The sequence below is a fragment of the Dryas octopetala genome, chromosome 1 (assembly GCF_963921425.1).
Source record: "Dryas octopetala chromosome 1, drDryOcto1.1, whole genome shotgun sequence".
NCBI classification, from domain to species: domain Eukaryota; kingdom Viridiplantae; phylum Streptophyta; class Magnoliopsida; order Rosales; family Rosaceae; genus Dryas; species Dryas octopetala.
Window position 1 is genome coordinate 15,161,510 of NC_141366.1, and position 21,407 is coordinate 15,182,916.

General features: G+C 36.7%; 3 protein-coding genes across 3 annotated transcripts; 2 read left to right on the forward strand and 1 right to left on the reverse strand.

The window, feature by feature from the left end:
• Positions 1 to 255: 255 nt before the first annotated feature.
• LOC147298370 (uncharacterized) lies at positions 256 to 2,255 on the reverse strand. Its single transcript, XM_086229069.1, has 3 exons — positions 1,782 to 2,255; positions 1,028 to 1,174; positions 256 to 601 (listed from the first exon to the last, which is right to left on the reverse strand). Exons 1-3 carry the CDS (start codon positions 2,097 to 2,099, stop codon positions 443 to 445), a joined length of 624 nt encoding a protein of 207 aa, XP_086085195.1. The 5' UTR covers positions 2,100 to 2,255; the 3' UTR covers positions 256 to 442.
• A 4,035-nt stretch (positions 2,256 to 6,290) lies between these two features.
• On the forward strand, positions 6,291 to 11,395 carry LOC147298371 (trigger factor type chaperone family protein). Its single transcript, XM_086229962.1, has 13 exons — positions 6,291 to 6,662; positions 6,747 to 6,830; positions 6,920 to 7,048; positions 7,380 to 7,468; positions 7,662 to 7,845; positions 8,464 to 8,554; positions 8,649 to 8,803; positions 9,294 to 9,386; positions 9,481 to 9,573; positions 10,071 to 10,151; positions 10,284 to 10,433; positions 10,577 to 10,672; positions 11,077 to 11,395. The coding sequence occupies exons 1-13, from the start codon at positions 6,378 to 6,380 to the stop codon at positions 11,152 to 11,154; spliced, it is 1,608 nt and encodes a 535-aa protein (XP_086086088.1). The 5' UTR covers positions 6,291 to 6,377; the 3' UTR covers positions 11,155 to 11,395.
• A 3,623-nt stretch (positions 11,396 to 15,018) lies between these two features.
• MAP65-1 (microtubule-associated proteins 65-1) lies at positions 15,019 to 19,882 on the forward strand. The gene is made up of 10 exons (XM_086229795.1): positions 15,019 to 15,161; positions 16,258 to 16,353; positions 16,457 to 16,660; positions 16,777 to 17,025; positions 17,136 to 17,351; positions 17,451 to 17,606; positions 17,690 to 18,001; positions 18,605 to 18,692; positions 18,939 to 19,087; positions 19,299 to 19,882. Exons 2-10 carry the CDS (start codon positions 16,282 to 16,284, stop codon positions 19,596 to 19,598), a joined length of 1,746 nt encoding a protein of 581 aa, XP_086085921.1. The 5' UTR covers positions 15,019 to 15,161; positions 16,258 to 16,281; the 3' UTR covers positions 19,599 to 19,882.
• The last annotated feature ends 1,525 nt before the right edge of the window (positions 19,883 to 21,407 follow it).

Consider the following 21,407-nt stretch of genomic DNA (forward strand, 5'->3'; position numbering starts at 1 on the left):
TGGCAGGACGAATAATCTCACACTAGTGTTTTTATGTAAGTTTGGAAGGTGCAAAATTGACATAAAAAAAAAAAATCACAATCTTGTGACTTAATTTGACAAATATATAGTAGTTGTGTCAAGTCAACACAGTGTCATGTTTTCTTGGTGCCTAAATTTTTTTCGTGTCATGTTGTAACCATTGAAAACACAACCTCCTGCTGAGGAGTGCTACTGCGACATAGGTGAAATGGCTAATCTTTACAAGCAGTAGAATACTTAAAAACATCATGTGCTATTTCATTCTGTACCACTACCACTTACTATCCCTAACAGTATATAAAGGGAGAATCCACAAACTAATCCTACAGCTTAGTTTACGTACATCATAACCAGTATCACACTAATATAGAAATCACATGATGCGTGGTAGCCTCCGCCAGTGATCACCAAATGTTGAGCATCAACCCAACCAAAATCCACCTGAGCCTGCCTTTTTCATCTGACCCTCTTTGATCTGGCCAATTGACTTAGGGTTTCCATTGTGACCTTTCAAGCCCAAATCTAAATCCAGATGGCTCATGTCTGAATCCTCCAAGCCAGATTGATTCTTATCCAATTCCTGCAGTGCAGAAAATCTTTTAATACTCTGTTGCATTGTAAACAATTCTATAAAATTTCTTTTTACTAGAGAAAAAGCACCCAAAAAATCTTTTTCGTTTGATGGGGAACAAAATTAAAACTCTTCATTCTTACATTGCTTTGAGTGACTATCATTGCCAAAGCTGTTATTTCCTAAGAAAGTTTCTTAAGAACCTTGCATAGTTGATCCTTTATGACACAAGTCAATTTCACTTTAAAAAGATATTATTCCATGCTAGCAAACCATCAATGGTATATGCCAACACATGCAATGGTATCGTCTCCATTAGAACCATTACATTCTTTTTCTTGGAGGAGTAAAAGAAAATTCGATTAGTGTGAAGGAATTATGGTGTTAAAGTTCATATACACACGAACCTACTTTCAGGGAGTTTTAAGGTCTCACCTCAGCTTCGTTCTTCAGAACATTATCAGTGTTTGACTTTCCATGCGTCTTATCACTCATGGCTGTAGATTGGTCTCCCTCACTAGTTTTCTCCACATCTTCAACCTTTTTCTCGACTGCCTTCTTCTGTTCCTCTAGCACAGCAACCTGCACAATGAACCATACGCACTCAACCCATGTTCATAAAAGCAAACAAAGTAACTTGGAATGGAATTCACAACATTTTTCTTTGAAAAAAGAAAATCAACAGCATCAAGCTTCTATACTCTATACAACCCTGGACACCTAAATTTAATACTGCTCTTTTCTGGGCATCACTCAGTTAAAATCACATGACCTTGAATGCTTGAAAGCATATAATTTTTCCAAATTTGTTTTACTTGGAAGGAGTTTATATCCAAAACAGGCCAATAAAGCTCTCAATTGTAACATAAACTTTGTACAATGAACATTAGTTAACAAACAACACAAAATCATACAAGTTCTACCTTTAAACTTGAAACCCATATGCAATCACATATTCAAACCTAACCTGGTAACAGAGTACTAGCTCAGATTATGCAGTCTATAAGAAGATTCAACGACATTTTTAACGGAAAAAAAAAAATATATATATATATATATATATCAAAACCCACATCGTTTATACCAAAACCCATAATTTCCATAAACCATAAATACCCTAAAAATACATATACAGGATACAAACATATACAGAGCTTCAAATACATGTGCATGTTGCTAGTTTACTTACGGGAGTGTAGCGGAACTTCCGGCGCGGTGGCTCCTCCGTCTGGGCGCCGGAGCCGGAGTGGGGTTCGGCGACAGTTGCGGCGGAGTTGGGGGCCGGAGAGATTGGGGTCCAGCGGCAGAGGAGGAGTCGGGAGCTGTTACTGTTGTTGTGGCCGTTGGATTGGGACTGAGGGTTTTGTTGGTAAGTAACGGAGGATGATGATGAGGACACGTGGACCCACTTCTTCTTCCACCTCCGAACTGGGCCGTTGAAAACGGTGGGTGCTTGGCCGCCGTACCTGGAGGACGTCCGGCCCAATCTCGACCCGACTCCCTCCATTTTCTCCGAGTTCCGACGCTCTGCTTCTTCAGCTCTCGGCGTTGAGGCTTGAAAGCAGAGTGAGTGAGTGAGCGAGTGACTGCTTCAAGTACGAGGTTGAGCAAGTGGGTGGGACTTGGGAAATGGGAGACACCGAGATACGGAGACAGAGAGAGTTTGTCGAAACTTTAAAATAAGCAAAAGCAGGTGAAGGAGGTACCGACGCCGTTTCATCTAAGGCTGGTTTTTTTTGCTGACGTACCGAAAATAACCGACCCAATCTGAACCGATTGGTTCAGTGTTTGGTTGTGATATGTCGGTTTTCGGTTGTATAACCGAATCGCACTGCCAAGTTTGGGATCGGAAACGGTTTGGATACCATCTTCTCGAAACACCAAAAATCCAAATTGTACCGTAAATATCGCCGACCAAATCCAACCGAACCTGAAAATGTGATTCCCTTTTTTACCATTCATTCTCTGTCGATTCAGTGGTCGATCTCAACCAATTGGTTTAGTTACCGAACCAATTACATCCTTAGTTTCATCATTTGGTTCCGTTCTCCATTGAATTCGAGTGTTCTAGACCCGTAGAGGTGAGCTGCGTTGGCCTGACCTATTTAAGTTGGATCTATTTCTTACATCATGTCATATTTGTGTTGGCTCATTTAGTCATTTATTTGTGTTAGCTTATTTAATATTTGTTTTTGTGTAGTTGTGCTCATGTTTGACTTGCTTTTATGTTCATGTTATGTCGTATCTAATAAGTAAACAATTTACCACTTTAGTCCCATTTATTTGTGTTGTATTTGTGCCAATTCGATCAATTTCGTACTCGTATTGTGATATATCATTTAATCATACTCGTCCTGTCCATTTGACAAATTTAGAGTCTAAAGTATTAGGTTTAAGGATGGTAAAATTCTCTAACCTTGTTAATTCCTACGAGCCCTACCCTAATAAAGCATGTATAGGAATACCATTCCTCACCTCGTCCCCTAGCTCCATATACCCGTTTAATTTAAAATATATTTTATCTTAATTTTTGTTATATACTTACATTTTGAGTCCATTCATTATAAGGTATTAACAAAGCAAAACATTAACCAAAAACACGCAATCCATTTCTATTAACTTGCAGACACTTTCCACCAGCCTAAAACATAACAAGTGGACACTTTCCAAAAGACCAGCATCAACGCATCACAACCAAACTAACTACACAAACAGCCCAAAATCGATCTATTTCCTTTCTTGGCTAAATTGATCTCTTTCTTCAACTTTACCAAACCTACAACTGTTCATCTTCACTTTCAAACAGGCTTCTGCAACTGCTACAACAACAACGAAAAAAAAAGAGGTTTAATCTTTACAGTTCCATTTATTGTAACTGCAATTGCAAGTCTGTAACTCCAATAAACTACAGTTTCACTTACAATTAGTAACTGCAACTGCAAGTCTGCAAGTACAATAAATTGTAGTTTCAATTCACTTGCAGTTTCAAAAACTGCAATTTCACAGTTTCACTTGCAGTTAGTAACTGCAACTGCAAGTCTGCAACTCCAATAAACTGCAGTTTCAGTTTACTTGCAGTTCCAAAATTGTAGTTTCAGAAATTGAGCTTAAAAAAAATCAAGAACCTGCTACTAATAAGAAATCAAAGTAGGAGTCTACCACGAGCTGTGATCATGCCCAATTCTCCATTCAACCGCAGATCCCTTGCCCATAAGCTCTCGGAGGTGGAGAGCCAAGGCAACCAGGTTCATGCTCTTAAAGCCGCCTACGCGACCAAGCCGAAAATTGAAGCCACTATTGAGGCCTTGAACGCGCTAAAGCTCTAGAAGGCTTCAATCAAGCTCGAGAAGCACGTCGATATGGACAGATCGGAGGAGAAAACGAAAGCGAGAGTGCTCGGAGAAGATCCAAAAGGCTTCGATCAAGCTTGGAGCAGATCCATTGTGGTGTTCGTTTCGAAAGTACTTGCTCTGCAAAGAAGAATAATAAGAAGATTATGAAGAGGAAAGATAAGAGAGACATAGCGGGGGGAGGGAGAGAGAGAGAGAAGATGAAAGTTAAGAGAAAAGAAAGAAAAAGACAAAAAGAAATAAAATGACAATTGACCAGATTTTAAAATAAGTCAGCTAGTTGCAACTTACCTTATTGTTAAATAAAATTAATTGGTACACTAGAGAGTAAAAACAATAAATAAAAGGTAGCCTAGGGTAATTAATTTTTAAATTTAATAGTGTTATTTTATGAATTAATATTGTTATAATGTCGTATGTTGTGTGTTAGTGTATTTTATCTATATTATATTATGTATTTATGTTGATTCTGTTAGGGCTGGGTCGGTTTGACCGAAAAACTGAGATCGAACCCAAAACCGGCTCAACTGATGCCGCAAATAACCGTACCGGAGAGAAACCGTACCGGAATATCGGTTTACCAACCGAACCGGCATGTTCAGTTCCGGTTTCGGTTTTCAGATCCTAGAACCGTCAGTTTACCGAACTGGACCGAGTATATATAACATTTAATTTAAAATAATACAATTTTATACATTTCTCATTTTCTATGCCCTAAAATACCTTTCTATAATACATTTATATACATTTTTATAGTTTATAAAACATATATAAATTTATAAACTCTAAACCCTTTCTATACCCTAAACCCTATGATTAATAATTTATATGTTTTTTAATTTATATAATATAATTATTTCAATTGAACCATAAATATATCATATATGACTATATACTATATATAAATATATACTAAATTCTAAACCCTATATCCTATATCTCATACCCTAAACCCTATTGTATGTTTTAAAAATTTTAAATCATATACCTTATATCATATACCCTTAGACTATAATTCATACTTTCATAGTTGGTATATAATTATATAACTATAAAAATGTTTAGGATATGGTATAATACTATAATATGGTATAATATTAGAATATGGTATATCACTATATGTTATACCCTATATACCCTAAGGTTTAGGATATGATATAATATTAGAATTTAGGGTATTTTAATTAGTTTTTATATAGAAATGTATTATATAAATTAAAATATTTATAATTTATAAATTTATAAATAGATGTTTTATATAAATTATAAAAATGTATTATATAAAAAGATATTTTAGGGTATAAAAATGTATTTTATATATAAATATATTTAAAGTAAAAACTCCAAACCCCAACCCCAAACCCCAAAACACTAAACCCCCAAAATTAGAAATTAATTCTATTTCTCTCAATGACTTAAAAAAAAAAAAAAATCTCATTTCTCTCTCATTTATCTTTCCTCTCCCTCGATGCTCTCATCTCTCTCATCCCTTTGTACTCACGCTGAGCATTGACTGGCGAAATTGCCGTCATCCGGCCTTGGGTGGTGACGGGACCACCCCAGAAAATCTTCCCCTTGTCTCCTCTCCCTCCCCTATCCTCAGATTACCCAAGGATTCCGAAAACCCAAAACCCAGTCAAGGCCGGTCGTCTTCTCCGACAAACTCTGCGATTCCGGCATCGTCGTGACTCATGGTTGGTACCCAGAGCCTCCTCTTGTCGGCTTGAGTGTTTCGGTGTATTTGAGTTGTTCGTCCGACCATCGTAGGTGGCAGATCGAAGGCTTAAAAGGTTGCTAGTTTCCCTGCCAATTTTCCGGCGAACTGGTATGTTCTTGATCCTCTCATCAGGCCACCGCTCAACCCACTCGGTTAATGCCCATTTCGAGCCGAGCCGACCGAGAATGCCGGTCCAACCGAGTGTCAATTTATCGATATTCCGGTACTGGTCTCGGTAACCAAAATGGCCAACCGAGGGGGGTTCAGTCGGTACACGGTTTAAGGTTTTCGGTTCGGTAACCGTACCAAACCCACCCCTAGATTCTGTATTATTTCAATAGGAAAAACATTTAAAAAAAATACTGAGACCCAGCAAACCTTAAGAGGATCTCTTATCCAACAAGACATGGATAGTATTGGCAAACCCGACTCCATCCCGCCCCGTTTCATCCATAATTGTATCCATGACCACGTGACTGGCGAAACGACGTGGTTTTGGCATCTTCTCCGCAAGTAGCAAACTAGCAACTGGGCCAGAGAGACAAGTAAACTGTAAACAACGCATCAATAAATCAGACTGATATTCTAGAAACGGCGTCGTAGCTTCTCCTTTCTTTTTATTTTTAATTCCCATTTTGCCCTCTATCTTTGCAAATTGCAGTTAGCTGAGCTCTGAGCTCAGTCTTCGTTCCAAAGAGAGTAAACAAAGCAACCAACAATGGAGCTCTGTATCAATGTCGTCGGTGGAAGCTCCAGAGCGGTCGTCAACTTAAACCCATCTCACCCTTCACGTTCTCTCCTTCTCCCTAAAATCCCCATTTCTCTCCAATCCTACAATTCTCTCAGACCCCCCTCTCTTTCCCGCCAATTCCATCCTCTCCAACTCCCACAGTCATCGCGCTTCACGACCTTGGCTTCTTCTTCTTCCACGGCTTTCGGCTCCGAGACAGACCAGCTTCCAGCGGACATCACTGTCACAGAGACCCAAGAACCCAATTCCAGAGTAACTTCCCAAAATATGATTTTTTTTTTTTTCCATTTTTTTTTTGGTTTTGTTAATCTCGCTCTCTCTGTAATCTGTATGCAGGTTAAATTGTGCATACAAGTACCACCAGTGGTCTGCAATGACTGTTACAAAAGGGTTATAGACGAGTTCATGAAGCAAGCAAAGGTTTCTTACATTTCTTCTGCTTGGTTTTGATTTAGCTTTTCAGGAAAGAAAGTTCAATTTATGGATTATTTGGGTTTTCATATGCACAGGTTCCGGGATTTCGGCCGGGAAAGAAGGTTCCAGAGAGTATTCTTGTGAGTTATGTTGGGAAGAAAGGTGTAGAGAGGGCAACAGTTGAATCCATTTTGAGGAGGACCCTTCCACATGCCATGTCTTCAGTATGTTAAGAGTATAAAATAAATTTAAATTTTTTATAAAAGTATACGGTTGCTTAAATTCTTGTAATTGCAAATTAATGTGGGGATTTGATTGCTCATATTGACTCAAATATTGCAAGTTATTGTTGGCATTTGATTGCTTATTAGCATTGGATTCAGAGTTAAAACGTTGCAGCATTCTGCTGCGGTTTCACAATCACAACCCCTTAAAACATATAATAACATATAAAACAATTAAACAACTAATGAAGTGGTACTGCAAGTGTCTAACAAAACCCCCTTTAGCATTCTAGCTTTCTCAATTGAAGGCTGACATGTTCTTATTTTACAGGTGAAAGGCACACCTTTAAGAGACTCTGTCCGTATTATAACCAAATTTTCTGATATGGAGCAGTCCTATTCTTCTCTCAATTCTCTCAGGTTCATAATGTGGATATCATTTTCGAGTTTATTTTTGACTTGCATATTTGATATTCCTACTTATTTCCACCTCATAGTACCACAATACATGCAACATCTCCCATCACAGTTTATTAAGCGGAGTGGCAGGTTTTGAAGGAAATTTTATCATGTCAACCTGTATTTGTGCTCACTAGTTTGGCTTTTGCTCCAGATATGATGTCATTGTTGATATAGCACCTGAAGTGAAATGGATTCCTGAGAATGGATACAAGAATTTGAAGATCGTTGTTGAGATAGACAGTGACATAGATGCACACAAAGCTTCTGAACAAGAATTAAGACGCCGTCATAAGTCCCTAGGTTCATTGAGAATCGTAACTGACAGAGGACTACAGGTGAATCAAGTTCAAGTTACTCTAGTCAGATAAAAATATGCTCTTTTTTCAGGATCGATGCTTTAGAAGGAATACTCCAGGACTAAATGCTGTCAAATTCACAGCATGAAAATAGTTAGATTAGCATCTGATGCTCAAGCTTCTTTGTGTCGGACTCATGTCATACTTTGATAGCTACACTCAGCAGCTGATACGATATAAAGAAATTCAGTAAACCATTCCTATATGTTTCAGTTTTTACTTTCGAGTGGAGGGTTGGGCTTCTAGGGATCTTTTGTGATGATTAAAACTTCAAATGATAGATCATTGAATATGTTTCCAAACATGCTTTTCAAATGTCTGAATAATTATACACTCCCTAAACTAATTAAGCTTTATTCATTCAAGAAAGAGAGATCACTAAAGATGTTTCTTTACTGTAGCTTCTCAGATGCAGTGGAAGTGCTACTTTGAATTCTATTCAGATATACTTCTATGTTATCTTGATGGTGTCACTTGCATTAGAGTCTCATATTTGTTGAGTTTCTTTCGAATTTACAAACTAAGTTCCATGCATTAGAAACCTTTCTCCTACTTGATGTATGACATTTGTAACTTACAAAATTGAAACTCCTATAGGTCGGCGATCTTGCTGTCCTTGATATATCTGCAAAAACAATAGATGAAGATGAATCAAATGTTCAAAATATTCCATCTGCTGAGAGTAAAGGTTTGTTTGTCAGTATGCACTTAAGCTTCTACCCTTCTGCTAATGATGAATTACTATTGCAAAGGAATCTCTCAACTCTACTTTCTATCTGCAGGTTATAATTTTGATACAGAAGATGGTGATAAACTAGTTCCCGGTTTCCTTGATTCAATAGTTGGTATTCAACGGGGTGAAACAAAGTCCTTTCCACTTGTATTTCCTGAATCATGGACGCAAGAAAATCTCCGAGGAATTCATGCTCAATTCAATGTGAGTGCTTTTCTGTTTTGAGGAAGTGAATGTAGTCTTTACCGAAAGAGCATATGGTAAGAAATAATGGGCATCTCTATAAGAAAGATCATATCAATCTTTTCATCTTTCACTTTTTAATTGGGTTCCTTCAATTTGCAAATACATGGAAATCTAATGATTCCCATTATTCTAAGCTTTTGAAAATTAAGATAATCACATATTTTATTTTACTTTGTATTGATTTCTGTCCAAAAGAGTCTTTCATAAATCTCCCCAAATTTTGATGATAATTTGGATTTGAAAAAGGTGTGACAAGTTCTTATTAAATTTGGAATCAACTTAAATTCCCTCTCAGTACCCAGTCCATGTACAATTCTCTTATATTTTTACTTTTCTTGAAGGCTGAGAAGTTACTGGGACCAGATGTCTCTTAGATATATTATATTTGCATCAAATAGACTGTATAGATGAAACTTTTCCCTTTTTTCTTCTTTTGGTTCTCCTTTAGGTTGAATGCAAAGAATTATTTTACAGAGATTTACCTGAATTGGATGACTCTCTTGCTGACAAGCTTCTTCCTGGATGCACCACCCTGCAGCAGGTAGCCTGTCTCAAGTCAGAGCTATTAAATACTCTCATTGAAGTGCTATTGTGTTCAACTCTGGAATGATATTTTCTGCTGCATGAATCTGCAGGTCAAGGAATCATTGTTGCAAAGATGCCTGGAAGTGGAGCAAACAGCTAGAGAGCAAGCAACAGATAATGCCATTCTAGATCAGATTTGCAAGGTGCTTTTAAATTATAAAAAATCATCATCAAGATTAGATTCATCTTTTCAAACCTTTACTTGGTGTTTGACTCACTGAAACAGGGCTTGTCATGGCTACTCTTTTCCTCTGTTGCGCACACATGCATGCACTTGTGTTGTTGCATGAACATTTCAAGGAAGCTTTTTGATTATGCTGGTCAGCACGTAATCATGAATTCCTGCAGTCCCATGATGTGGCATGATATTGATCAAATTTATTGATGGGTTCAATTCTTTTTGGAAGAAACCCTTATTATCATAAGACAAATTCTGATTTTAAAACTGTATATATCCCACTAAGAATTACAGTCCTCTCCCTTAGTTTTCTTTCAATCAGTCCGCAAAGGAGATGCATATATAGGCTTATTGGCAGTTAGACATTTAAGTGTCAGGCCTGTTGGCATGTAAACATTTGAGCTGTCCTCCCTGTTAAAGGGAAAATTCAATCTTTAAAATAAGTATGTCTTGTTCTTACAGATGGTAGAGGTTGATATTCCTCAATCCTTGTTTGAGGAACAAGGTAGGCAGCTTTATGGAGCCAGACTTTTAGAGATACAGGTCAGTAGTTGCAATACATTAACTTAAAGAGGGTTAATCTTATTTGCTTGTGTGTGTCTGGGGGGGGGGGGGGGGGGGGGTGTGCATTTAGCAGTTATCGTCTTTTGTCTTATGGTTGTTATGGTTGTGCAGGCAAATATAAAATTAAATGAACAGCAATTGGCTTCTCTGTCAAGTAAGAAGGCTGTAGATGAGTACCTTGAAAACCAGAAGGAGACTATAATGAATATGATAAAACAAAGTCTGGCCGTTGGAGACATATATAAACGTGAAAATCTGCAGGTATTTAAATCTGTAATGTATCTTGCCTGTGTTGTTTGTATTGTTTTTCTGCTTGGTAGCATGGGATTCACAAAGATAACTGTTGCTACAACATATTTTAAATACAAACCTGTTGGTATTTAATATGTAGTCTGTTTTTGCAGTTTTCAACAGAGGAGCTTGTCAAAGAGGTTGAAAATTCCATTGCTGAGTTCAAACGCCAAAAACAAGATTATGATGAGGAGCGTGTTAAGGGACAGGTCAGCATATGCCACCCTGTTAGAAAAGTGGAGTGCAATTGCTTTTAGTTTCATTTGCCTTCACAATAACCTTTTTGTAATTTCAAGTCCTGCTTATCTCAATCTTCTTTCGATAAGTTTAGCATCAATCAGGTAATTTTTGTTATTTTTGTTTTGAATAAAAAAAAGAGAGAGGGGAGAGATATAGTAGAAATGAGAGTGGGAGATGAGAGATCTAGAAGAAATGAGAGTCAGAGATGAAAGATGTGACATGAGAGAAATAGAGAAGGAAATACGTGATACTAAAGCTAACAACTATTTAAAACTACTTTTAGTTTTTATTATACAAATCATTCTATGTATTCTTTATTTCTCCCTTACTTCTGTGATCTCTCTTTTCTCTTTTCTCTACTAAAATTGTGCAGGTTCAGGAAATTTTAGAGGGGGCAAAGGTACTTGAATGGTTGAGAGAGCATGCAGAAATTCAGTACATAACGAAATGATAGAGAGGAGAAAGTATGTCTGTGAGCGAGCATCCGGCGCACGTGTAGGTTCCAAAGTTTTTGACGATGGTGCTGGAGGCTAGTCATTTTATATGGTGGTTTCCTAAGACGACGTCCAGCCGCATTCTAATTGAGAGGTTCGATTGTTTGTTTGATAAATGGGTTCTGTGCCATGTTTCAACATCAAGAAAGCACTTTGTAATCCAGTCCTAATCAATAGAATATCTGGTTATGAAGTTCATTCAATTAAATTGGTAACTGCTAACCCCACCCTAAAAAATAAGAACCAGCAGAAAGTTGATATTAACTTGCAAGTCATATTTGCCTTGTAAGCAAGGTCATGACAAAAATGGACCTTGGCATGTGAAGGACATCAATGTTTTCCATTCCACTTTTCAAGCTTGAACCTACAATCATTAATGAAGTTTCCCCATCAAACATATCCATCAGCAACTACTTCTGCCTGAAATATGCAAGTAGGCAATAAATCTCGATGCCAAATGCTGCAGAGACCATATTCGATCGCTCTAGCTAACAAATCTATTGCCTTTGATTACTATTGGAGGTCATTAATTATTTTCATGAATGAGACTCTTAACAACTGCCTGTCTTGGGCTTTGAATGAAGTTTCAATATGCCCAAAGAATATACGAAGCACAATGAGAAAAAACTGGTTGCAGATTGAGAAGTCTGAAAACAAGGACAATACATTAATTAACAACTGACTATCACATGTTATGGACAGGTGGTAGGTGTTTAATTTCGTTTTGAAAAATCAAATTAATAGTAATCAGAGCAATTATCTTCACATCTACAAAATCGTTCGATTAACTTTTGTTTCGTCTCTCCTAATTAATATAGGGTGGTGATTTTTGCATTCTAATTTTATTCATTTTCATTCGGACCTTCACTATTTATATGAGAAAATTAAAGAAAAATATATTGAAAAAAAAAAAATTAAAACTCTATAACATCTTGCTCTTCACTATTCATCTCCTCACCCCAGACCAGGCTGGTCCTGAAGGAGATACATTTTCTGGCTAAAGAAAGTATATAATAATAGAATAGTCCAAAGAGCACATGAGAGGTTTTGGCTGGTACAATGCACCCAAACAAGTCCCATACATTCCCTGTCTAGGCCACATGAAGCAAACCCTACAAACCTGTTTCCATTGGCCCATTCATCACTTGATTTTCGGACATAAAAAACCATCACCTATGAAACTCAAACCATCCAAATGGAGTCAATCACTTTCCAAGTTTTCAGTCAAATCTTTGCTTTTGAATTCATTTTAAAACTAAACATGGTATTGATACCTAGTATTAGACTATTAGTTAATTAATTAATCAACCAAAATGAACCAACCCTCCTAGAATAAAACAGCCACTTATTTCAGCAAGTGAGACAATTTAGGACAAGCTTTATCTTCATGAGGGAATTAAAAGAATCATTAGCTAAAAGCTGCTTTAAATGTTCATTCAGTTGTAAATTAATAATTAATCATCCTATAATCGATCATTCTTAAAAGTGTGACGATGGGTAGTAGCTCCCTAATCATCCTGTCTTGAAGATGAATGTATTAAACTAAGCATTTTTGCTTCAAAAGAAAAATCTAGGGCAGCAGTCATGGATAAAATGAAAGAAAATTAAAATGTGAATTTTAGTATATACTTGTAGGGATTTTCCGGCTTGGACTGTCATAGTCTAATACCATATTGTTTGACATTATATATTGTTATATCATATTTGAACTATTAGTTATATGAATTATTATTTGAATGTGTGATTTAGATTAAGAGTCTGATAACATAAAATTTTAAACAAATAAATGTCACTCCTTATATTAATAATATTTATCAAATGTATGGTAAGATTCATAATGTTTATGCAAGTACCCAAGTTGGATTTTTTTAATGAATAAATTTTTTTTGGAGCAAAATTTTATTCAACCAAAACTAGCCGTACTACACTACAATACAAACCAGCTATTTGCAACTAAGGCTTTTCTGTTTCACGGATTAAAGACTATTGATTAAAATGTACTAGGCATTATGAAAAAGTAGGTACAGTTTTATTATCACATTTAATGGCCATTTTATTACTTCCTAATGTAAATTATTACACGCATGCATTATGAAGTATGAACACCAACATCAGACCTCTGATATGAAACAATTCATGACATTCCGGTGCACTTAAGTTGTTACGAAAAATAATTTACTTATTACGAGTGTATTTTATTTTTATAATTTTTTATCATGTAAATCACTTAATGAGAAAAATAATTACATAAAATATATATATCCCTTATATTAAAGTTTTATTTGTAGTACTACTATTTTTATGATGGCAGAGATAGAAAGACGGAGAAAAGAGTAATTTGGTGAGCTCATCACTCAAATTATGAGAGGCCTTAGTTGTCCTCACTTCCTTGCATGCAGAATACAGAATTCAGATTGCAGAAGCATTATATAAGATTGAGACCTGATGGATACTTGGATTCGTGATGACACCTAAGCCGTGACCTGATGGCCACAACCCTTGCCCCCCAAATCTGGTTTGGTGGTTTTGCTCCTACACACATACACCATACACCAATTCTTTTTCTTTTTCCATCTTCTCATCACTCTTTTCAACAATAAATGCCATTCTTCTTCTACTCAATCACACAAATGCCACTCCACAGTCTTTTCTCTATCATAATATTCGAGTTGAACATTTGAGGCCTTTTCTTACTATCTGACAAAAAAAAAAGGTATTTTCTTACCAAAAAACAAAAAAGTTAATTTCATAATATATACCAACTAGTATTGTTTGCAATAATGTTTGAAAACTTTATTAATAACTCATTTTAGTGAGATGCTTACCACTTTGATCTATGTTTTCAAAAGTTTAATGTTGGTTTTTTAGGTCATTGTTTTAACTGAATTGTCCCTAGTATAAATATATACATTTGAACAATTGGACTTTAATTTTGACTTTTTTGACTCTAATATTAACACTTTGAACTCTTAAAAACTTAAGTCAAAATTGTAAGCAGCTCATTAAAATGAGTAGCTTTATGAATTTTTTCAAAAATACAATTTCCTCTTTTATATGATTTATTTAATGACTTTGGTTAATTCTCACGAAATTAGTCACTAGCACTAACTCTAAGAGCATGTACAATGTCATGGCTATATGCTATGCTAAAATCTATATATAGTAAAATTTATAAAAAAATCCACAACAATAACATGACTATATTTAACATTTACTATGCTAAAGCTATATTTTCCACTATATATAGTAGAAAATATAGCAAATGTTATTATGAATGCCAAGAAATTTGTGGCCCCACATTAAAAAAACATGTGAGGAAAGGAAAAAATTGATGTTGGTTGGTGGAAATTGATTAGTTGGGAAAAAAAAAAAGAAGTTGTTGGAGATGTGGATCCTCTAAAAGAGAGAATTAAACTTTATATGATTATTAGAGTGCTTGCACTTATTGGTTGAATACAAAATTATAACTCTTGTATCATTGAAATAAAAACCACAAAAGCTATAATAAAAAGCTTAAAAATATAACATTTAGAATAGCTTTTAGCCTTTTTTTTTTACATGCTCTAAAGAATGCATTTTGTGGTATTATTCCGAAGTGCTTTGTAGACGGTGCAATGCAGGACCTCATTGAGACATTGACCAATCGAGACCCAGACAAAAGACCAGTCAAACCACCAACACCCCCATTTACTCCCCCCACAGTGTTATATTCGTAATTAACCACCAAAACACAGGGCATTACAGGACCAATATCTTTGGGACAATCAGATTATGGTATACAAAGGGCCCCACCTCGGTCCCATTTTCATCTGCACACTGTTTTTTATCTCTTATTTCTCTGTCCTTTGGGAGCTTCCATCACTCTCACTCTCAGAGATGCACTGAAGAAGACTCACACTCACGCACTCACTCTTAGATCTGAAACCCACAAACCCAAAAAACCCTTAGCTCCAAGGACGATCTGGTGAGCATTTTATCTGCCTACACTCTCAACTCTTCTGTTTCTTTCATTCTAGATGGTTGCTGTTTGGTTGTGGGGTTGTGCTAGTTCTTGAATGATCTGGGTCTTTCTAAAATTTTCTTGTTCTTGATCGAATGTGGGGGTTTATGGGTTGTGGTTGATAATGCATTTTTGTGTGGAAAGGAGGGTTCTTGGTGGGTTATGTGGAAATGAGCATGCTTTAGTGTGAAGTAAATTTTAGGTAATTACGTTAGTGGGGTTTATGGTTGTGTTGAGATTCAGATTTTGCTTTTGATGATTGGTTCTCGGTTATGGATTTGTAATCTTGGATTTAGTACGTTCATTTAGTTAATTTAGTGGGATTTAGTGAAATGCACTACTAGGATTAGTTTTTTGTTTGGTGATGAGAAAATGTGAGGAAAAGAATTTAGCTTTCTTGATTCTTCTGTTGTATGTTATCGCAGTTTGAACTGTCTCCCAGGTTCTGAGATCTTTTAGAGTTAGAATCTTGATTTTGCTTTCTTTACACTCCAAGTTGAAAGAAAGAAAACTAAGAATATGGGTCAATTGTTTGTGTAGCTTTAACTTGGTACTCTGATTATAGTTTTTGTTTAGTTGGTAACGTGATGTGATTTGCGTGATCTGTGTTTGGAACTTCATTTATGTACCAAAATTTAGTTCTGGATTGAAGGTATTGATAGTTGATGGATGTGATTTCCAGAACCCAAAGAAATATAGAGGGCGTCTGTAGTTATGTTTGGAGATGCCATATTCACACCACTGCTCTATTTTTGCTTCTTCTTTTTGGCATTTGGATTTCTAATCCCCAAGTAATGGATGAGCTTGAACGTGGCTACTCCATATTTCTTTGTCTTCTGAGGTTCTTTTATTCTTGTGATCCTTTGTTATGCATCTTCTTATATGACTGATGCTGACAGGTGTTGTATGCACTACTTGTCTGGTCAAGATTTCTGTCTTTCTGTTCAATAATGTACCTTTTGCTCATGTTGCTGGCTTGTATTTTGTGCACTTTAGAATGTATATCATAACATCACATGAAAAAGCACTGAATGGGTTTTGAACATTTTCTATGATGCAGTTTTAGGTAGTAATTTTGACAAAAATGGCGGTCACGGATGCCCAAAACCCTCTTCTTGGAGAAACAACTTGTGGGTCTTTACTGCAGAAACTGCAGGTGACCTATGCTTTTACCTTTAATTGTCAGTCTCTTTTTCCCCACTGCTTGTTTGTATATACTATGGAAGCTGACCATTTAACTAAGCCCTGATTTACTGCAGCAAATTTGGGATGAGGTTGGCGAGAGCGATGAGCAACGAGACAAAATGCTTCTTCAATTAGAGCAGGAGTGTCTGGATGTATACAAGAGGAAGGTTGAGCTTGCAACAAAGTCAAGGGCACAGCTTCTTCAGGCACTGTCTGATGCAAAACTTGAACTTTCCAGTCTTCTGTCTGCTCTTGGAGAAAAAAGTTTTGTTGGAGTTGTGAGTAATTTACATATTTTCTCTTATGCATTGTGGATTTGTTATTGCTACATTGGTGCATGTCAATAGTACCATCTGAGTGTATAGTGGGTAATAGTGAACTGTATTAATTACAGCCTGAGAAGACTTCAGGAACAATCAAGGAACAGCTTGCAGCTATAGCACCAGTACTGGAACAGCTGTGGAAGCAGAAAGAGGAGAGAGTAAAGGAGTTTTCTGATGTACAATCACAGATTCAAAAGATTTGTGGAGAAATTGCTGGGAACTTGAATCTCAATGAGACTCCTGCTGTTGACGAGTCTGATCTATCCCTGAAGAAGCTAGACGAATATCAATCCCAACTTCATGATCTTCAAAAGGAAAAGGTATTTATCCTGATAGAAAATGGTTACATAAAGACAAAATAGAGTAGCACAGTACTTTATACTTAACCTGCAATAAGTTGATAATATTAATTGGTCACTTGATCTGGCAGAGTGAGAGATTGCACAAGGTGCTTGAATTTGTGAGCACGGTGCATGACCTTTGTGCTGTACTTGGAATGAACTTCTTCAGTACTGTTACAGAGGTTCATCCTAGCTTAAATGACTCAACTGGTGTGCAATCCAAAAGCATTAGCAATGATACTCTTTCTAGGCTGGCGAAGACAGTCTTATCACTAAAAGAAGATAAGAAGCAGAGGCTGCATAAGGTATTTCCTTCTTTCTTTATTTCCTGCCATTCTTTGTGCTTATAGAAAAGATTAAATTCAATCTTTGAATTAAGTTTGACATGCATCTTCCCTCTGCAGCTCCAAGAGTCAGCAACACAGCTAATTGATCTGTGGAATCTGATGGATACTCCTGAAGAGGAAAGGAGATTATTTGACCATGTTACCTGTAATATATCAGCTTCAGTTGATGAAGTGACTGTTCCTGGGGCTCTTGCACAGGATCTAATTGAGCAGGTATATGAAGCATATGATGTTCAATGGTTTGTTAGAACAAATTATGGTGGCTGTTTACTCATTTCTCAATTTTTGTTCTCAAGACTGAGGTTGAAGTTGAGAGGCTTGATCAGCTGAAATCAAGCAGGATGAAGGAAATTGCGTTCAAGAAGCAAGCAGAGCTTGAGGAGATTTTTGCTCGAGCTCACATAGAAATAGATACAGAAGGTGCCAGAGAAAAAATTATGGAACTCATTGATTCTGGGAACGTTGAGCCTACTGAATTGCTGGCTGACATGGATGATCAGATAGCAAAAGCGAAGGATGAAGCTCTCAGCAGAAAGGATATATTGGACAAAGTTGAGAAATGGATGTCAGCCTGTGAAGAAGAGAGTTGGCTTGAGGACTACAATCGCGTAATTAAACTCTCTCAAAATAAATCCATCTTTCTACCTCTGTGTGTGTGTGTGGGTAGGAGGGTGGGTGGGGGTGGCATTTAATTTGAAATGTTGTGCAGCAGTGTTCATAAGAATTAGACATTTTTTTTTGGGTTCATAAATTGGGTAGTCTTCCCCTTTTCCTAACCCCTCTCCATCATTTGGAGGTTCAACTACCTGGACCTCCCCCTTCATAAAGGGAGAGGTACCACTGTACTCCAGGGGCTGGTGATCAGACATTCCATACCTCTGATCCTTGTTCCCTGTCAATTACAGTAGATGGTGGACATGCTTGAATTAACTCTTTCCATTCAACAATTACTAGAATTAGTTTGCTCGGTAAAGGTGCCTGGGGAGGATCTGCCAAACCATTTTTGAGCATACAGGAAAACGTAATTGTTTCATGGCTGGACTTTGGTGGTTGGGTTGGGGGGGAGGAATGGAATTGGTCAGCTCTTGGGGTTGGAGTCTTGCCTTTTAAGGGCTGGTAGAGTAACCCAACTTGAATTTTGCATGATTTTTTAACTCGAAGTTTCCTAATTTAGGTGTTTAATTCTAACAAACATTGTCTTGCTGAAACAGGATGAAAACAGGTATAATGCAAGTAGAGGTGCACACCTAAACCTCAAGCGTGCAGAGAAAGCACGTATTCTGGTTAACAAAATTCCAGGTATGTGTAGAAACAGTAAAATCCAGGGGATAACACAGTTATGATGACTGTGTATGTTACAGATGCAAAGTTGACGGAAAGTGAGATGCATAAATATATGGAAATTTTGTGTGGCCATGTAATATGTGCATGAAAGAAGAAAATTAAACAATGCATGTTGCCAAAGTGCCAATTAGCACTGCTTGACTTGCATATGTACCCATTAGTTTCCAAATATTTTATTTATTCATTTTCTTGGTAATGTAGCTCTCGTAGACACTTTGATAGCCAAAACTCGATCATGGGAGGAAGAACGTGGCATATCATTTACTTATGATGGTGTTCCCCTCCTCGCTATGCTAGATGAATATGCCATGCTCAGGCAAGAAAGAGAAGAAGAGAAGCGGAGGATGAGGGTAAGTTTTAATTGAATAGATGATTAATGGTCATTGATCATTATATGAGTTCAAATACGTGCCTAAATACGAAATCAGTTACGCTTGACATGACCTGAATCTAAATCTGGGTTTTCACTAGTCATGTAGTACTTTGGTTTCTAGTTATACTACACAATCTGATTTCGTTGTTCTCTTGCATCAAATGGGGGTTAATCAATGGATTTTGCAGGATCAGAAGAAGTTCCAAGAGCTACAACACACAGAACAAGAAACCGTATTTGGTTCAAAGCCTAGCCCCGCTCGACCAGTTGGGACAAAGAAGGTAGTAGGTCCTCGTGCAAACGGAGGTCCCAATGGAACTCCTAGCAGACGGCTATCACTTAATGCTCATCAAAATGGAAGCAGGTCTGCAACAAAAGATGCAAAGAAGGATCCTAGGCCCTCTGCTCCTATGAACTATGTTGAAGTATCAAAAGAGGATGCTGGCTCCCACATTTCTGGCACTGACCCAGTTCCGGCTTCACCATAATAATAAGGGAGGAGATAATTGTAGGTTACACCTCTGTCATATTTAGTGTTTTTACTAGTTACTGCTGTAGGGATATAATGTAAGAAACAGTGAGGGAAAATTGGAGAGTGAACTGTCTGTACCTGTGTATGTTATTGTTGTATTGGCATTTGGAGGCTTTCTAAATATTTGTTGCTTTCTCTGTTCAAGTTTTGGTCCTATTGTAGCAAGCATAGTGCAACTGTGCAAGTGCTGGGAGTCGCATACTCTCATTCAGTGTTGGCAATAAAAATCCTTCCACTGCATCTTGGCTAGTAGACCTTTAAATTTCGGTTGTCTATGGTTCTTGTTTTTTATATTTCACATGGATGAAATGAAGTTAAAACATGTTTTCAGTAAAGCTGGACATGTTATCTACTCTTGGCCATATTGTAAATTCGACTCTTGGCGGCTCCAGTTGCCTCAGGATTGTCTTCAGCTTCAATGAGTATTTGTTTCATATTTCTTTTAAGAAAAACAAAATCAATTGTAGATCCTTTCATTTTCAAGGCCATATCATGTGGGACCTGATGGACATAGATCGATGTAACCAAGCCAACAGTTTCATCATTTTAAATGAAAGTGATGTTTATCAAATGTGCTTTGAGATTAGAGCACCCTTTTCCTATATTAACATTATATTATTTAAGAACTCTCAGTATGCTTGTGAGTTTTAAGTTATCAGTGCATACAAGAGCATTCTTTGTCCTTATGGGTTTGGATGTGTCTTTGATCTAATAGGGTGGCTTTGTGTTTATCAACAAAGTTACCAAGTAAAAGGTGGATAAGCCAAGACTAAGAGACAAGTCTCTACGATTACTCTTAAAAGAAATTTATTGGTTTACAGAGGTCACAACATCTGCTTCAGATATCTCTAAAAGATGCTTATTTGCTCTTGCTCATGAGGATAGCTTCAAAGAGTCTTTTACTCATTTTATATAATTAAAAATTTAAAATCAGCTCTAAATGTTTAGATATATATATATATCTCTCATTTTGTAATATTGTATAGCCATCCTAAAAGGCTAAGCCACTAGATTAGATATAGATATTCAATTTGATATCAAAGCAGATATATCATGTGTTATTGTGTTAGGCTAAGTGTCTGGGCACGTGCTCTATATTACCCAATACAAATTATCTATGTACTTGGCTAAAATCACACCACAAAAGAGGATACATAGAGAATATATCACATATTGTGAATGTTAAACCTTATTTAAAATATATAATATCTTAAGTTTTGTTATCCATTGTCAATTAATTATGGGTTTAATTTCAATATACTATATGCATACATGCCCAAATTTACTTTAACCCATCTATACTCGGAAGTTGATAATGATGAAGTTAATTACCTCACCAAGAAATTTCCTACTAAGATTCTTGGAGAACCCAAGGAACCCAAGCATATCTTATACACATATACTCAGTATATTTCATATATATATATGCTGAAACCACATCAAAGTAACCTCTTCCATTTATGACTCCTAGGAAAATTAAAGAAATGGGTTTAATCAAATTCTTTTGCTTTCGGCAATTTTCAAACCCTCATAGACTGCCTAAGAAAGAGTCTGATGATGATAGAAATGTCAGTTTGACAACATCAATCATGGAGTTCATGAAGCCAAGATGTTGCTTATGGGGAGAAAAGAGCAAGATGTGGAAGAAATTAGTGCAGCCCAAAAACGAGCAGAAGCAGCAAAAGAAAAGAGGAGTGAAGGAGCTCACTTTGCAGGAGTGGTTCTCAATTTCATCACCAGACATAGAAGATGATCACTCAGATGA

Coding starts and splice junctions, on each gene's coding strand:
- LOC147298371 (XM_086229962.1), top strand. CDS start 6,378: ATGGAGCTCTGTATCAATGTCGTCGGTGGAAGCTCCAGAGCGGTCGTC. Junction 8,804..9,293: donor GAATTCATGCTCAATTCAAT/GTGAGTGCTTTT, acceptor GTTCTCCTTTAG/GTTGAATGCAAAGAATTATT. Junction 9,574..10,070: donor TTCTAGATCAGATTTGCAAG/GTGCTTTTAAAT, acceptor TTGTTCTTACAG/ATGGTAGAGGTTGATATTCC.
- LOC147298370 (XM_086229069.1), bottom strand. CDS start 2,099: ATGGAGGGAGTCGGGTCGAGATTGGGCCGGACGTCCTCCAGGTACGGC. Junction 1,175..1,781: donor GGAAGTTCCGCTACACTCCC/GTAAGTAAACTA, acceptor TTCATTGTGCAG/GTTGCTGTGCTAGAGGAACA. Junction 602..1,027: donor TTCTGAAGAACGAAGCTGAG/GTGAGACCTTAA, acceptor TCTGCACTGCAG/GAATTGGATAAGAATCAATC.
- MAP65-1 (XM_086229795.1), top strand. CDS start 16,282: ATGGCGGTCACGGATGCCCAAAACCCTCTTCTTGGAGAAACAACTTGT. Junction 16,661..16,776: donor AAAAAAGTTTTGTTGGAGTT/GTGAGTAATTTA, acceptor TATTAATTACAG/CCTGAGAAGACTTCAGGAAC. Junction 18,693..18,938: donor TCTGGTTAACAAAATTCCAG/GTATGTGTAGAA, acceptor TTGGTAATGTAG/CTCTCGTAGACACTTTGATA.